General features: G+C 48.0%; 1 protein-coding gene across 2 annotated transcripts in view; it reads left to right on the forward strand.

Moving 5' to 3' along the window:
* LOC144128367 (solute carrier organic anion transporter family member 4A1-like) overlaps positions 1–17,718 on the forward strand; it is a 299,000-nt gene that overhangs the window by 265,548 nt on the left and 15,734 nt on the right. For both annotated transcript variants that reach the window (XM_077661727.1, XM_077661726.1), the window contains 3 exons: positions 1,310–2,215; positions 5,957–6,081; positions 7,088–7,187. In XM_077661727.1, the coding sequence (XP_077517853.1) occupies positions 1,310–2,215; positions 5,957–6,081; positions 7,088–7,187 (1,131 nt within the window). The remainder of the gene's footprint in view (positions 1–1,309; positions 2,216–5,956; positions 6,082–7,087; positions 7,188–17,718) is intronic.

Raw genomic sequence — 17,718 nt, forward strand, 5'->3', positions numbered from 1 at the left:
TGCTGCAGCGCTCAACCCTAAGTCTATTTTTAGTTGGCGTCTTCAAACTGGCTAGTGGTTTTTTCGCTTTGGGCTGAAGCGGTGATCACCACCGTCATGGAAAACAAGTTAGGTGCGCCAGCATACAAACACCACTCGTGACGCATCGCCGCTTTCGACCGGTACTAAAGGAGTGCATCTGGCAGAGCCCGTAGAAATTGCCGATCACCGCAAGGCGAAACAAAACGTCTACAGTGCAAGGCGCACCGAAAAAGAATCTGGAAGTCACAGACCGACGTAAGGCCTCACACAAACAAGGTATTCTACCGCTGTAGGAAAGTGTGTCGAGTAACATTCGAGAAACAGTGGAGCCTTTCCACATTCCTCCAAAACCCTGAACAGACGTCAAGTGGTTTTATCCCCATGAATGCGAGATCCGACCTTTTCTACGAACGCCGTACTAACCACTCCCAACGACGCTGGCATCCTTGAAATGTGGCTCCTTAGCGAACACACAATGAAAACGTCTCTGGTATATTCCTCTAAAAAATCCTTGGAGAGAAGTGCTAATAAACCTCACTGGGCACAGAAGCGTAGCTATAGAAGGCCCTGACTAAAAGAGTAATAGGACCCCAGATCTAAGCGGACCAAACAAAAACGTCTCTTCAATGTACGCCATTCCTCATAGCTCGTACGTCGCTTTGCCGCGTTAAATCCGTATTTTAAAGGTATTATGACAGCGAGAGCTTTTTATGGGGCTCCTTCCGCCGCCGATCGCACGTAGAATTTCTCAACAATCACATTGCAATCCTCTGCACGAAGCCCGTGCATCATGCCCGGGGCACTTTGTTTTTATAAGTTGGGACGAGCAGTCGTCAATCGCGGCAGAATGCTCCTGAACACCTCCCGACTTTGTGTGCAATAAGCTGAATGGCGTTTTCAGCGGTTATTACGAAATCTGCTGTAGCAGACTTGCAGCCCGTGCACACCTGGACCGTCCAGTGAAGGTATTAGGGCGGGGGTGAAAAGGGCAGAGATGAAAAGCCGACGTTGACACTTGATCAGCAAGTTTCGAGACTTCCGCAGCATAACGGAAACGTCGTAAATTTTTTAAACGTAGAAGGCCATCTCTCACTGTTCGAGATGTGCGCGGTGGATCATTGACTGTCTACGTCGAGGCTAGTCAACATATTTACAGTCATTTCATGTGCTCGACCAATTGCATGTCGACTCGAATGGCGCACATGGCCAATCGCAGCAGTGAACATAGAAGCAGGAGGGCTTCTCTCTTTGCGACGACTGACACATTTCACCACCCGGCTGTCCACAGGGTCGATGACGTGGCGATCGACGGCGGGCAGGTCGTGTCTAACAACAACGTAGGACGGCAGGCTGCGAACCAAGCGATCGAAACCATGAGCCCCGTCATTTTCACTGATCCCGGGACTTCAGCCAAGAAGCAACACAGCAAGAAGAAGCATCGAGAAGCGAAGCAGGACTGCACGGTGAAGGCGGCAGAGCCTCTTTATGAAAACCTCTCGCCGGATCAGGAGCCGACTGCGCAGTCCCCAGAGGAGCCGACGAAAACTATCCTGCCCGACCCTTCGGTTGCAGTTGGTGGCGAGCAGCAGGTAGAACACGCGCCATCAGCGGACGACACGGCTCCGAAGGACGCGCAGCCCGCAGATGAGCCGCCTGATCAGATCGCTGGCAAAAAGGACAAGCTGCACAGTGACCTCAAGCCCGGCGAGGTGATGATCCCACCAGACCACCGGAGCATCCGGGCGATGAAGGACGAACACGACGACGAGCGCGACCAGTGGTTCGGCCTCCTGGGCGTGTACCCGCCGTTCCTGCAGAAGTACCGCACGCCCCGCTGCGCCCTGACCGTGCTCTGTCTCGTGTGTTTCACGCGGAGCTTCTCCATGAACGGCGTGATGATGGTGGTGCTGCCGTCTCTCGAGCGGCGCTACCGGATGAAGAGCTACGAGAGCGGCATGGTCCTGAGCAGCAACGACGTGGCCAGCTGCCTTGCCATGCTGCCCGTGTCCTTCCTGGCCACCCAGCGCCACAAGCCGCGCTTCGTCGGCTCCGGCACCGCCATCATGGGCCTGGGCAACCTGGTCGTGGCCATGGCACACTTCCTGTCCCCGCCATACAGCCTGGCGGGCGCCGGTTCCGACACGTGTCCGGAGGTGGGCGCCAGCGACTCGTGCACGGAGGTTGGAAGCATCAGGTGAGCAGTGACTACTGACAACTCCTCTCGACTTGAAGAGGGGCCACACATGCCAGAAACCAATACCCCCAAAACCAGCACGAACGTTGACCACGTTCTCGGTACAGATCAGTTCCTTGTTTAATTCATACACATCATGGGCTGTTGACCTTGTTAGAATGTATCGACAAAAGGGGGCAGATGAGAATTGTGGGAACCACGTAGAATTCTACAGCTTCATGCAAACTTAATGCATAGAAATCGTTTTGACATCGCGTTCAAGCGAAAGCATTTTTATTTAATTGGACCAGTGGACACCCCGTAGTGTTCCGCATCTGGCGTGGCCGAGACTGTAGAGCATGTGCTAGTAGTATGTCCGGTAGATGCGCGCCAAAGACGAGAGTCTGCTTATTCCTTCAAGCCTTTGGACAGCAGGCCACTCTCCGAGGACTTACTGCTAGGCGCTTGGCAGCAGAGTTTGCAAGCAGCCCAGGCAGTGCCGGTGTTTTCACGTTTTTCAAGTAACTCGACTGGACTCGACTTGCGGTTGTCAAGGCATACTGTGCATGCACATACTCTTATATCTGTTCTCACCACACCATCACAAAATCGCGACCCTCTTCCTTCTCCTCTCCTTCCCCAGTGCAGAGTAACTGGCCAGATATCAATCTTTCTGTCCCACCTCGTTGCCTTTGTTTCATTAAATTTATCTATCGATATATCCTATTTGCAAAACGAAATCATATAATCTGGCAAGTGAATACCGCCCATATTTTCCGCAAGCACCAACCTGATTCTGACCTGTGGATTTAACCTTGGTGAATTCGTAAAAGTGTGCCAATACGTTGATGTTTTTGTTTAATCTTTTTAGGCGAGAGTACGCCTTTACACCATGGCACGATTGTAGACGTTTAGACGCTTTTCAAGTGCATAGAACGGGCGTAGCCTTCATTTTTGAAGAACTGGATGAAAAATAACTTCCTCTTTTAGAATAAAATGTCAGATTGCCAGGAGGCCGTGTGTGCTGGGCGTACACTCCCAGTTTATGAAAGCAACTCTTGCCTCATGATTCCGCACTTTCCAAAGCTATTAAAATAAACCTAGTTAATACGTGCCCAGACCTTCTGCATGAGATACGGCGTGCTCCCAAACCATCGACAAATTTTGATCCATAATTGGTGAGTACTTTGGCATCGAGCTTCTTTTTGTTGATCGCGACAACCGTAGCCTAGACCTTTCTGAAGAAAGTCGTCTGATTCAAAAGCCTCAGTTTGAAAGTAACTGAACGAGCCAAGAATTTACTAAGGAAGGAAACTGAATGCGTAAGTGAAGCTTTAATTGGCGCGTACAATTCGGAACACAAGCTGTTGTCTGCCATAATTTAAAATTTTATTCTTCATGGTGCCTTTGGCACATGTATATTTGTGTTCAGTTTGTTCTGCTTCTTCAGTCCTTACTTCTATAGCGGCAATATTTATATTCTAGCATCCCTTCAGACAAAAAACAGTTGTGAATGCAGTGTCTGTCTATATTAGTGCCTTCTATCAGGTTAACCTGGTTCTTTCCGCTGCAACTATAGGCAAAAACCTTCAGTCTGAACTAGTTAACTAAGAAAGCTCGAATCCTACCCAAGCAAGCTTCTCTGCATACGGTGGACCACACTTCTTTCCTTGAAGGCGTTATATACGTTAACAAATTTTGCGTGCTATCGCCGTAGATGGAGTGAGCTATGAGGCATGTCGTAGTAGCTTATCGGGACAATTTCATCATTCGACGTCGACAATGGACAAAATGCAACCACGTAAGCTATGCTTCATCAACGTTTAACATAATTCTATTACACGGCTTGTTTTTTTTCCATTTCTTCCTAATCTAAATTTCCGGTATCACACGCGTGACATCGCCCTCAGCAGCAAAATTTTAGGTAGCGATGTAGCTTACTAGCAGTGCGCATGTATATCGTGGCGCCACAGTGTGAAGCCATTGCAAAGTTGTCTCGTGCGCAACTCGTCTCGCGGCGAAAGTGATGTGTTCATTGCGATTAGCAAATTGCGAATCGACGTATGCTACTGTTGCTGCGGGTTCTATGATGTTGGTGCATAAATTAACCATAGCTCCATTCACTGCTACAGAACAGCATATGAGTGTTGTTTTTGTTTCCACTATAATTACGTAGTATCAGTGTTTTTAAGTGTTATAGGCATAGTTTTAGATCATGAAAAACGTCACTTGCATGTTACCAAGCTAATTCCCCAAAAACGTTTAACGTACTTCTTTCTTCATACTTCATTCTAAGCCGGATGGCAAGAAAACAAGTCTCACACAAGGGGGGCTCAGGCCTTGTCGTTCGGTAGTTCCCTTAGGAGAGGTGGCTGCCAGAAATGTGATGTTTGTTACATAGAGCTCAAGGGCAAAATTTTGTCCTGGCGTTCGTCCTTTTTTTCTGTAGTGAACTTGTCTTCTCCCTGGGGCCAGAATAACAAAATGAGCTTCCTTCTGAAAGAGATCATTTCTGTGTTCCATACCCAAAAATTCTAGACAAACGCATTTTTATACGACTCTATTACAGTTGTCGTAACAATGAAACCCCGCCAATGACCGGTATCACGATATTCGCTGAATAGTCAGAAAGATCGCGTGAACTTGCTACATGACCACCTGCCTATCATAACGTGTGGCAACCTGACCACCAAATTGTATATTAGATGCAAATGTAGGGACCACAACAGCATAGCGGATACCTCCTACTGCAGCTAGCCGCCCGGATGTGGCGGGGGTGGACCGACGATAGCAAATACTCAAACGCTAACACACACGGTAGTTGTAGCAAAAATGGTGGAGAATTAAATAAGCCGCGACTTGGACAGGACTTAGGTCAAGGAAATGGACAGCGCCGCTCTAATACTGATGCCCAGCAATCCTAGACAAAATCATTTTTTCAAGTGGAAAAAATTATGAATATTCACTATTACAGTCAATGTATACACTCACCTCCCATCGGCAGAATCACATTTACTGACTATCACAGTTTTTCCTGTTACCAAAAACGTGCCCCCTTGGTTTTTTTATGGCAGACTTGAATGCTTGATGCGAGGTGACAGAAAGTCTCTGATAAACATCATTTGCTATACATCGGACGAATAGACCATTACCTTTGATATTTTCATAAAAGTACTCTCCAAAATATTTGTCCAAAAAGGTTGAACATGACCAATTTCTCTGAGCAACATCCTGCACAAATCGCTGGTTCTTTTTTTCTCCAACATGTCGGACCAACTGAACTGAAGCATCGCGCTCTTCTAAAAGAAGCTGCGGGAAATGTAAAATTTAATGCTATTGCATTCCGCTCTCTAGGTGACTTAAGCGCAACCAATGTTTTGTTGAACGGGTCGTTGTTTATAAAAACATTTTTTTTCGCGTATCGTAAGGTTACAAAAAACAATCAATATATCCCCAGTCCACTGCTGGGAGCGCTAGTGGTTTACTGCCCTTTGCTGTCAGCAACACACCTGGTTGGTTTTCTATGGCAATCCCAACTACTCAGTGCTAGCGCAGAACAAACATTAAAGCAAGCTTCGGCTACGCACCGGAAAGTTAGACCATCCACATGAATGTTTTGACAACACTATCTCGCAATATTCTACCGTTGCCTCACCAGTAAAAGTGACTGGACTTCAATGCTAAGAAAGGAAGCAAACAGCCTCCACTTCGTTGTGCATCAGCCTATATATGCGCGGTTTCTCGGACCGCCATGGTTTGCAGAAACTTTCGATTCATCATGATGGCAGGCCAGATGCTCAGCGGACTCGGTGCTACGCCAATCAACACAGTCACCATTGCCTACCTGGACGAGAACCTACCCAAGAAGAAGTCCAGCTTATACATTGGTGAGCAGTGAAAACACAACTTCTGCATTCGGCAGAACAATTTTATCCGTAATTTAAGACTGCTTGGATTAAACGTTCTTTCCCAGCATTAGTATGAGCTGAAACAGCTACAGACTCGTGTGCATTGCCGCCTGATTTCGTTAATTTGGACTCAAATATATGCAGCAAAGACAGAACTTCTGTCAGAAATGCAGAGTATGCCGCGTCACGACGACATCGCGCTGACGTACAAACCCCAATCATTCGAAACTCTTTGACTGGCCGGACGGCACCCAGCATGGTGCGGAAGCTGTTCAGCGGCGGCAGTATGATGCATAATAGGGAGCAGTGACGGAAATGAATTTGAGCACAGTGGGCTTCTATGCGCGCCACCGTATACATTCAACTGGACCTCCGGATTTTATGATAGCTCATAAAAAGGCTGCAAGCATCCAGGATAGCATAACACATCGCTGGTGCTTTTCCCTTTGAAAAGCCAAAAACCCGGTAAATCCCAGTCCTGCGTCAAGAAACACAAAACGAGGATTCACAAGGCAGGGCTGGCTTTCTATCGAATTTGCAAGAAACTTTTGCAAACCCGATACAAAGCCTTCAAGACAAGGAGCAGCGAGATGAAATTAATTCGCATCACAGCAGGCTTCAGATATCGGCGCTCCAAATGTGTACAAATGCCGGTTGGTTTTAGCTACACGTTGAAGACCATGCTAGACGACTGCGGTGCCTGTCGTGTGGTCTGTGTGAGACTTCAGATGCCCTAAAAGGCGTATAGGATTGGGACAAGTTGTTCAGACTCGATAAAGAGCCATACGCCATTCTTCTCTTTACCCCTAAAAGGCGAAAAGCAATACTGTCTTTTTGGTGAAGGAAGTTTCACGTGTGCGGAGTACATCTCTCAGGTCGATCGAGGCGTTCCGACTATCGAAGTTATCTCATCATCGCAACGAGCGCCTCATTGATGTTGGTGTCTCATTCTACTAAAAGTCCTATTATTGGCCCTTCTGTGCAGGAATCTTCAACAGCATGGCCATCGTGGGGCCCTCGGTGGGCTTCATTTTCGCTGGCTACACGCTCACCTACTACGTCGACATCACCACCGACGTCTCTGCGTACGTGCTAGCTTTGGTCACATCAATTCCGCGCTACCATAACGCCGTCCGGCGCTGGAGCATTCAGGCTGCACAGCCAGCTATGTCGTCATAGATATCACAAAATATTAGCGCACATATTGCACACGGTATTCTAAAAGATGCCCATTGCATGCTCGTAGCCAGGTTGAGTGGTGTGGCTGGGGAATTAAACATGATCGTTTCTTTATTTTTAAGTTTTTTGAGATTGGCTGGGCTTTGCGAGCATTAGCGCACATTTTGCACACGGTATTCCAAAACATGAGCATTGCATGCTCGTAGCCAGATTGAGTGGTGTTTCTGGGGAATTAAACATGAATCATTCTTTCTTTTTAAATTTTAAGAGATTGGCGGGGCACCTCTGTAGGGTCGGCAGAACAAGATTCGGCCCGTTATGATTTTCATGTAGATAACTCTTCCTTGATGCGAGAAGAGAGGTGAAACAGATCACGGATAACGTCCATAGCTTGGTGAACGACATGATTTAGCGCAATTACGCCGCGTGCGTACCACGTGCCATACCCTGGTCGTATTAATGTTCTGCCATCTCTGCGAAATGTCTGAAATGTGACCTCAGAGATAAAAGAACTGAGTGTGAGGCAGGCACAATTTTTCAAACTTTTGCTAAGCGTTGCTCCTTTTATTTATTTATTTATTTATTTATTTATTTATTTATTTATTTATTTATTTATTATTTATTTATTTATTCTTGCACCTACATTCGCCCGCAGGGGCATTACAGTAGGGCTGTGTACCACAGTATTATTCATACATCAGCGGCGAGGAAACATGTATATAAACAAGCAAAACAATAATAGAGGATAAGCAAGCACGCCGCTAGGACATAGCAAGAGCATGCGACAAAATATCATCGTAAATGAGCACTGGGCATTGATTGCAAATACATGGTAATGTCGTCTCGCACACTAAAAATTTGCCAAGTTTAAAACATGGTAAAGAGAATGAATGTTCTCTCCGCCATGTCGACGTACAGACCACGACATAGATAAAATCAGATAGTCGACATACAGACCACGGAATTCAAGGTTGAACCTGAGCAGCCTTTAGCGCAACAGAAAATGCTGAATCGAATGTAGCCACAGCTATGTCGCGGGGAGGATTATTCCATGAACTGATTGTGCGTGGAAAAAATGAATGTGTAAAAACTGAGGCACGCGCTGATATTTCTTTATTCTTGTACTGGTGATTTCGACGCTGGGAAATGTACGTAGGAGGTAAAAGATAGGCATCTTAGTTCAGTACTACGCGACAATCAAATATGTCTCGTAAAAGCACGAGTGGAAAAAATTCCAAACGTGAAGACAGAAGAGGTCATTGTAAGCTACTTTTGATGTCAGTGATACTGCTACGATGTGGGACACAAAACGTTGTGGGACAAATAGTTGTGGGACACAAAACGGGCGGCTAGGTTCTGAATTTTTCCCAATGTGTTAAGAAGTTGCGTGTACGGGTCTCTTATGACACAAGCATATTCTACGATTGAGCGGACATTTTTTACGTAAAGCAGTTTTTTTTCACATCTTGTGGAGCATATTTAAAATTTCGTTTGATAAAATTTAAAGAGCGGGCAGCCTTCAGAGTATAAGTGCTAAAGTGTAAATATTGACACGAGGATTGGAAGTAGAAGAAGAAAGAGATCGCAGCCTCTAGAAGTAGACGACGCTGAAGTGTAGGTCCGTTTCTCTGGTGCCCTCGTTCAGCCGCTGCAGTTCCTTTTCAGTGTAACAACTGTTACACATCTGGTGGAGGTGCTGGGTACGCTTCCCGACCTGCGTACGCCTACGAGATAAAGACGGCACTCACACCGGTCCATCAGCGCCCAAGCCGCCGCCTCCGCGGTGAGACACCTGAGTTCGGGCCTCTTGACAACCCGACGAGGAAGACGCAGCCTCGACCGACGGTCCCACCGGAAATGGCCACAGACAGTAGGTTCCCGGCGCCCATCCTCTACCACACGCCGCGAACACTGCCATCTTTTCACGGCGACGTGTTCGAAGATGCGGAAGACTGGCTGGACACCTTCGAGCGCGTCGCCCGCTACAACGGTTGGAGCGACGACCGTAAGCTCCATAATGTGTATTTTGCGCTCGAGGACTCCGCTAGGACATGGTACGAGAACCACGAGAGCAACCTGTCCACTTGGGAGACATTTCGCCAAAATCTCATAGCTACATTCCCCAACGCAGACCGCCGGGAGAAAGCTGAAGCTGCGCTTCGCTCCCATAACCAGCGGACTAACGAAAGCGTCCGCATGTATGTAGAGGACATGACGCACCTCTTCAAGCGTGCTGACTCATCCATGGCGGAGGAGACGAAGCTTCGCCACCTCATGCGCGGGGTCAAGCAGGAACTTTTCGCCGGTCTTGTGCGCAGTCCACCGCGTACTGTTGCCGAATTCCTCACGGAAGCGACTACCATGAAGACGACGCTCCTGCAACGAGCCCGGCAATACAATCGGGATGTAAGCACGCTTGGGCCCGCTGTTTCTTCGATGCCGCTAGGGAGTGATGCGGCCGTGTTACGGGAACTAATCAGGTCGATCGTCAGGGAGGAATTACAAGTCCTCCAGCTGCCTCCCAGCGCGCCGTCTTTTACATCGCTCTCTGAAGTCGTCCGGGACGAGGTGCGCCTAGCAGCACAGCAGCAACAACTGCCTGAGATCCCAAGACAGACGGAGGTCAGACCAACCTATGCATCTGTCCTCTGCCGGGCCCCAACGCCAGGCTACGACGTGAATACCGCGACTCACGCAGCGCAGCAGTCTGGTCTTTCCCGTGTGCCTGCTCGACCAGCTTATCAGCGGCCACGGAAGTGTGAAGTGTGGCGTGCACCGGACCGGCGGCCCCTTTGCTACCACTGTGGTGAGGCGGGACATCTTTACAGGGCCTGCCCGTACCGCCGAGTGGGTCTGCGTGGTTTCGCGCCCGACGACCCTTGCCCCCGGAATGGCGAACGACCATTCGAAATTGAAGCTCATCTGTCGGCCCGTCAGAGGCCTGGGACATGCGGTCGCTACTATCCTAGGTCGTCATCTCCGCTGCGTTACCGTTCCCCAAGCCCTCGCCGAGACGCCGACTACCCTGAGCGGCGTTCTCCCAGTCCACGCCGGGAAAACTAATTCCAGCGGTCTGCCGAGGCAAGGCCGCTGCTGTCGGGAAAACTGAAGATCCTCCGCCGCCGATATACCGATACGCTGATTCCTCACCGGGACAGGGTAGCGAAGGCATCCGACGCGCTACTTCTGATTTGCGTGTGACGATTGACGGAACTGACACCATCGCTTTACTTGATACTGGGGCTGACTATTCCGTGATGAGCCACACCCTCGCCCAGGAATTGAGCAAAGTTTTGACACCATGGTTGGGCCCTAGGATTCGCACGGCTGGAGGTCACCTCATTAGCCCGGCCGGAAGGTGCACAGCTCGAGTCGGCATCCGCGGTTTCGTCTACGTGGGTGAATTCGTCATGTTGAACGAGTGTTCGAGAGATTTGATCCTGGGCCTCGACTTCCTACACGCAAACGGTGCTGTGATCGATCTACACGAGGCGCGAGTCACATTTTCGACGAAGCAAGCCGTGGCGCACAGTAAACAGAAGGCACAGGAGTCCATGCTCTGCGTATAGTCGAAGACGACGTAATGCTGCGACCACGGTCCAGTGTGCTGGTGTTAGTGAGGAACGACTCGTTTCACGACTAGGAGGATATTGCGGACAGTCACCCTTCACTGTTGCTCGAGAAGGGTGTGGCTATCGCGCGCGGTCTTGTTGAACTGAATGACGGCTGAGCGACAGTTTTTCTGACGAATTTCACGAACGAAATTCAGCACCTCGCCAAGGGAACGGACGTCGCCTTCCTCGACGACGTGGATAGGTTGCCTAATCTGTGCCCCGTACAGGTTAATCTTCACGACGATGCCGCACCAAGTAACGCCCTTCAGAAGGTTAAAATCAACCCGGAGTTGTCACCTCATCAGTAGAACCTTCTGTCGTCGCTGCTTCATGATTTTAAAGATTGCTTCGCGGCAAGCTCCAAGGTCGGACGTACGCCAGTAGCCAAGCATCGCATTGTCACCGATTCGGCCACACCACCAGTTTGTCAGCGTCCATACCGCGTTTCGCCTAAAGAGCGCGAAGCTATTAGGGCGCAAGTCGATGAAATGCTTGCAGACGACGTTATAAAGCCGTCAACAAGTCCGTGGGCGTCGCCAGTGGTCCTGGTGAAAAAGAAAGACAACACGTTGCGATTCTGTGTTGATTACAGGAAACTGAATAATGTTACCAAAAAGGACGTATACCCACTCCCGAGGATCGATGATGCCCTTGACCGACTCCGGGACGCCAGGTTCTTCTCTTCCTTAGATCTGAAAAGCGGATATTGGCAGATCGAGGTGGACGAGCGAGACCGCGAGAAAACGGCTTTCGTGACACCCGACGGTCTGTACGAATTTAAGGTGCTGCCGTTTGGACTTTGCTCCGCTCCGGCCACATTTCAACGCATGATGGGCACTGTTTTAGCTGGTTTGAAGTGGCAGACGTGCCTTATGTACCTGGACTACGTGGTCATCTTTTCGTCTAGCTTCGAACAACACTTGCAGCGATTGCGCATTGTCCTTCAAGCTCTTCAGCCTGCACAACTAACGATCAAGCCAGAGAAATGCCATTTCGCCTTCGAGGAGCTCCGTTTCTTAGGACACGTTGTCAGCGCACAAGGTGTTCTTCCAGACCCCGACAAGACTTCCGCCGTCTCCAATTTCCCACGCCCAACCGACAAGAAGGCCCTCCGACGTTTTTTTGGCCTCTGCTTGTATTACCGCCGTTTATTAAAGATTTTTCTCGCCTAGCTGAGCCATTGACTGCCTTGACTCGAGATGACACACCCTTCGTATGGGGAAGTGCCCAAGACGCAGCCTTCGAGGAACTCCGCTGCCGCCTTCAAAGTCCACCAATACTAGCTCATTTTGACGAGAATGCAGAGACTGATGTCCACACTGACGCCAGCAATGTCGGCCTCGGAGCGATCCTCGTACAGTGGCAGAACGCCGCAGAGCGAGTAATCGCCTACGCGAGGCGCACACTTTCTCGATCGGAACGGAACTATTCGACAACCGAAAAAGAGTGCCTTGCCGTCGTCTGGGCTCTGAGTAAGTTTCGACCTTACATCTACGGCCGACCGTTTCGTGTCGTCAGCGATCATCACTCGCTATGCTGGCTGGCCAGCATTCAAGACCCTTCTGGCCGGTTGGCCAGATGGAGCCTCCGTTTACAGGAGTACGACGTTACGGTCGTCTATAAATCGGGTCGGCAGCACCAGGACGCGGACTGTTTATCGCGAGCGCCCGTGGAACCGGCTACGAAAGACATCCCCAAAGATTGCCCTGTTCTTTGGGCCATTAGCATCTCCCGTATGGCGCAGCTTCAACGAGCAGGTTCTGAGTTGGCGCCACTCGTTAAGTATCTGGAGGGTTTGAATTCTCATGTCCCTCGTGTGTTTCGCCGTGGACTACAGACCTTCATTCTGTGGCGTGGAGTCCTCTACAAGCGCAACTTTGACAGCAACAAAGAGACGTTTCTGCTTGTTGTGCCATCCCAGTTACGCTCCGAAATCTTAAGCGCTTGTCATGATGAACCATCCGCCGGCCACTTGAGGGTTAGTCGTACACTGGCAAAGATTCGACTTAAGTATTACTGGCCCAATTTACTCCCATCCGTGCGTAGATACGTAACAACATGCCGGAATTGCCAACGGTGCAAATCTCCTTTTCTGAAGCCAGCCGGCTTTCTGCAGCCCATATCACCACCAAAGACCCCTTTTCAGCAAATTGGCATAGACCTCCTCGGCCCTTTTCCGAAGTCGACCAGAGGAAACCGGTGGATTGCGGTCGCGACAGATTATTTGACCCGATACGCTGAGACCACGTCACTTGCAAACGGTACTGCTGCTGAAGTCGCCGACTTCTTCGTCCACAACATCGTCCTGCGTCATGGCGCTTCTGCAGCTATCATTACTGACCGTGGAGCTGCATTTACGGCCCGCTTCACTCAGGCTGTACTCAAGCTCACGCACACCAGCCATAGACGTACAACAGCCTACCACCCGCAGATAAATGGCTTGGTAGAACACCTCAACAGGACCTTGACCGACATGCTTTCATGTATATTGATATCGAGCGCAAGACATGGGACGAAATTCTCCCATACGCAACATTCGCGTATAGTACCGCGCAGCAAGAGACGACGCAGTTCACTCCGTTCGAATTAGTCTTCGGTCGACAGGTTACCACCCCCCTCGATGCTATGCTACCCGTGGACCCCCCTGACAGTGAGAGTGAACTTGTTGTCGACGTCGCCACCTATGTTCAGCGCGCGGAAGAAGCACGGCAACTGGCCAGACACCGCATTCACCGTCAGCAGCAGATCGATGCTGACCGCTACAACCTTGGACACCGCTACGTTACCTACCACCCAGGCGACTATGTGTGGGCTTGGACGCCCGTTCATCGTCGCGGGCTGTCCGAAAAGTTACTGCGCCGCTACTTCGGCCCTTACCTTGTTGTCCGCCGCCTCAGCGACGTAACGTACGAAGTTGCACCAGCCTCTCCAGCTCGTTCATCGCACAACGGCAAGCGCAGCGACGTTGTGCATGTGGTGCGAATGAAGCCGTACTACGAGCGACCCCCCGAGTGACTTTCCGGCTGCATGTAGTCATATTCCGTGATGTCAGACTCGTGGTGTACCTCTTGAACACTTTTTCTCCCCGCTATTCGGTCTGACGGTAACACCGCATCGGGACGATGCTCCTGAAGAGGGGGCAGTGACACGAGGATTGGAAGTAGAAGAAGAAAGAGATCGCAGCCTCTAGAAGTAGACGACGCTGAAGTGTAGGTCCGTTTTCTCTGGTGCCCTCGTTCAGCCGCTGCAGTTCTTTTTCAGTGTAACAACTGTTACAATATGGCGGTTCCATGTCACTTCGAAGCTAAATGTTACTCCTACTTATTTTGCCTCGCTTAATTAAAAGATCATTTGAGTGTGTAAATAGTATTGTGGATTGATCGATTTATGCTTTCGGGTAAAACGAACATGCTGGCATTTAGACACGTTTAGATTCATAAGCCTGGATCGAAACTAGGATGAAATACTGTTGAGGTCATTTTGAAGTTCTATCCTGTCGGAATAATGTTTTATTTCTCGGTAAAAGAGGAAATCATCACCGTGCAATCTAATTTTGGACGTTATACCGTAGCCAATGTCATTTACGTAGATCATAAACAGTAGTGGGCCGAGCACAGAGCCCTGGTGCACACCCGAAAGCACGGAAACACCTTGCGATTGGGAGGCATTAATCAAGACCTTTTGACATTGTTCTGTCAAAGTATCCAGCATTTTGTATCCAGCAAAGCATATTGTGCGGCATGCCAAGAAAGAATAATTTGTGCAGAAGAAGAATGTGGGAGACGGTATCGAATGCCTTTTTGAAATCAATAAGCAATCCGTCTGTAGACCCAGATCATAAGAAGCGTAAATGTCATGTGAAAAATCAATTAACTGTGTGACACAAGACCGGCCAGAACGAAACCCATGCTGGTAGTCAACAAGAAATTTATGATTATTAAGATGTATGATTAAATTTAAGTAGCTAAATTGCTCCAAAGTCTTCAAGCAAAACACTAGTTAAAGATATCAGCCTATAGTTTACCTCTTGTTTCTGAAGTCCACCCTTGTGAACTGGCACAACGTCACCCATTTTCCGGTCTGCTGGTAAATCACAATTAGCAAGAGACAGGTTGAAAATTGTGGCTAGATATTCGGAAATAACTGTTACACATGATTTGAGAACGAAGTTTGGAATATCATCAAGATATGAAGCTAAATTAAGCTGTATTTTTCAAGCAATTTGTATATTCCGAACTTGCCAATTAAGATGTCAGGCATACGTTCACAAATACAGCTTGAGTAAACCGGCAGTTGGCTACGTACGGTTCTAGCAAAAACTGATTCGAAATATTCATTAAAGCACTTTGCCTTATCGGTATCGTTGGTTATTTATTATGGTAATTATAAGGGTAATTGTCGGAATGCCGACGTCGTCCTTACTGTTTGACTTAACCCACTTCCAAAGTTCTTTACGGTTTTTCTTCACGTTTGAGCCAAGTTTGCAAAAGTAATTTTTCTTGGATGCTTTGATCTGAACTGTAATTTCATCACCCAAGTCCTGTAGCAATTTGTATAGGCGTTGATCAGGACATCGCATATATTGTTTGAAGTTACGTTTCTTCTTGTTAATAAGCGATTTAATACTGTCGGTGAACCATGGCTAATTATGTCCTAAGCGTGGAGTAAGAATCTTGTACAGGGTATACAGCTCAGAAAGAAGCAAGAACTTCTGTTTTAATGTCAACCATAAATCACTGACGTTAGACCTAGTGCTGCTAAATAAAAATGAAACAAAGTATTGTTCTAATTCCAGTGCAATTTGAGCATAATTTCCGCGCTCGAAGAAATTAATTTTACGTGTTTTTTTCCACTAAAGTATGCGGCCGCGGACAATCAGCTCGCGCAACTACTGTATCGTGATCGCTTATGCCGGGAAACATGTAAATATAATTTACCAAACACCTTTTATTTGAAAACAAAAAAAAAATAGACGGTACTAGAACAGCCGCCATATCGTCGAATGGGAGAATCAACAAACTGAAATAAACTGTGTGTGGGGATGAGGTCACTAAAGCCAGAGCTAAAGAGCCGTGTGATGAAAATACAGGCAGGTTGTTAACCCAGCGAACATCAGACTTATTAAAATCTCCTCCAAGCAAGAAATAATCTGTTGTCAATTTATCTAAAATACCTGAAATAGAAGTAAATTAATGACTGGTTGTATCGCTAAGGAACGGTAAAATGCTCCAATCGCTAGGTGTTCTCTATTCTGAAGCACAACTTCGCACCCAACATTTTCACAGTCGGAACCACTGAAGTGGGGCATGAAATTCGGAATAAGCTTTTTACGAGTAGAAAAACACCTCCGCCATGTGTATTTCTGTCCTTACGATGGGCTTCATAATCGCCAAGAAACACTTCGCAACTCGTGACAGTGTCATCCAGCCAAGTCTCAGTTTCGATAACAATATCCGAATTTAAGGTTGATAACAGTAATACTAGTTCTTCAATTTTATTTTTAACGCTCCGCCAGTTAATAAGCACTACATCGAATCCAGAAACTGCGGTCGGCCGGAGACAAGGATTTCTGACCGAAGATCGGCGAACAGTCACAGGCTTTTTCGAAATTGTTTTTTGATTTGTTTACCCCATCAGCTTCGGCGTCATAAAAATATATACAACCACCAATAGTCCACTTGTCATGCCGTAACATAAATACTGAATCTTGTTGCCGATCGAATTCGTATAGTTTCTTGCGAGCAGTACGAACAGAATGTGAAAAATTCTCGCAATTGAAAACTCGGTCGATTTCAATTTGCTACATGCCACCATTATTGCTTTCAGCTCCTTGAACCATGAAAAACGTGTGGCTATTCGCCGGTTTTTGCTTGAGTGAAAAGTACGTAATCTGTGAGCATGGTCGATGTGGAACGGGTTGATCTGTATGCCTAGCTTGTCAAACCATGATGAAACTACCGCGCCTTCCGATTCTCTAATCCTTTCAGACTGCTTATCGGGAAATCAAAAGGAAAGCAGATTGCTCAGTAGGAGTTTGCTTTCCGCATCATGAGCAATGGTTCTAATTGAGGCCATTTTTATACGCAAGGGGTCAGAAGTGCTGTTTTCATCGGTACGATCATTAGTTAGTGACCACTGATATTTCTCCAAAAAAGTGACGCGCTCTGATAAGGTTTTAATTTATTTTACCGTAATGAGCTACCTTTTGCGTACATCTGTCAGATCAGCTAAAATCTTCGTCTGGCCTGAATCAAGTCACATTCTGATCTGAAGGAGGGCTGACATAGATAATTCAGTCTGTGATCCTGCCACAGACATATCTGGACCAGTACTAATTTCTACATCTCCCGACAAAATCAACAACAAATGTGACATAGCAACATGCATTACTGCTGTCAAGGACTCCTTAATAAACGAAGTAACAGCTTATTTGATGTAAAGTAGGCTCGACACCGCTAGCAAGAAAGGGTTTAAAGTCCTAGTACATAAATTATTATTCAGATGGCAAACCTGAAGCAGAAGAACGGGTGAGTGCATGGCGTGCGGAGTGGTGTCGTGCCCCAATGACGGTGGCTGCGGTGGGCGTTTAAATACACAAGGTGATGTCCCGGGTTGCCAGGCATTAAGGCAGATTTTGTCTAATTTTGGAGGGAAGACTGATTCACCGTGGTCGTTCATGAATCCATCTTGAATAGTCGGCGGGTCGTCAGGGTAAGGGCTTGCACCGTGAATTTCGAAACCAATTGACGATCCGTGGACGCAGATACGCAACCGTAAAGGCCAGGTAGACAGAATAGCATGAAGCAGAAGAACGGGTGAGTGC

This window comes from Amblyomma americanum, chromosome 4 (genome assembly GCF_052857255.1).
Source record: "Amblyomma americanum isolate KBUSLIRL-KWMA chromosome 4, ASM5285725v1, whole genome shotgun sequence".
NCBI lineage: Eukaryota > Metazoa > Arthropoda > Arachnida > Ixodida > Ixodidae > Amblyomma > Amblyomma americanum.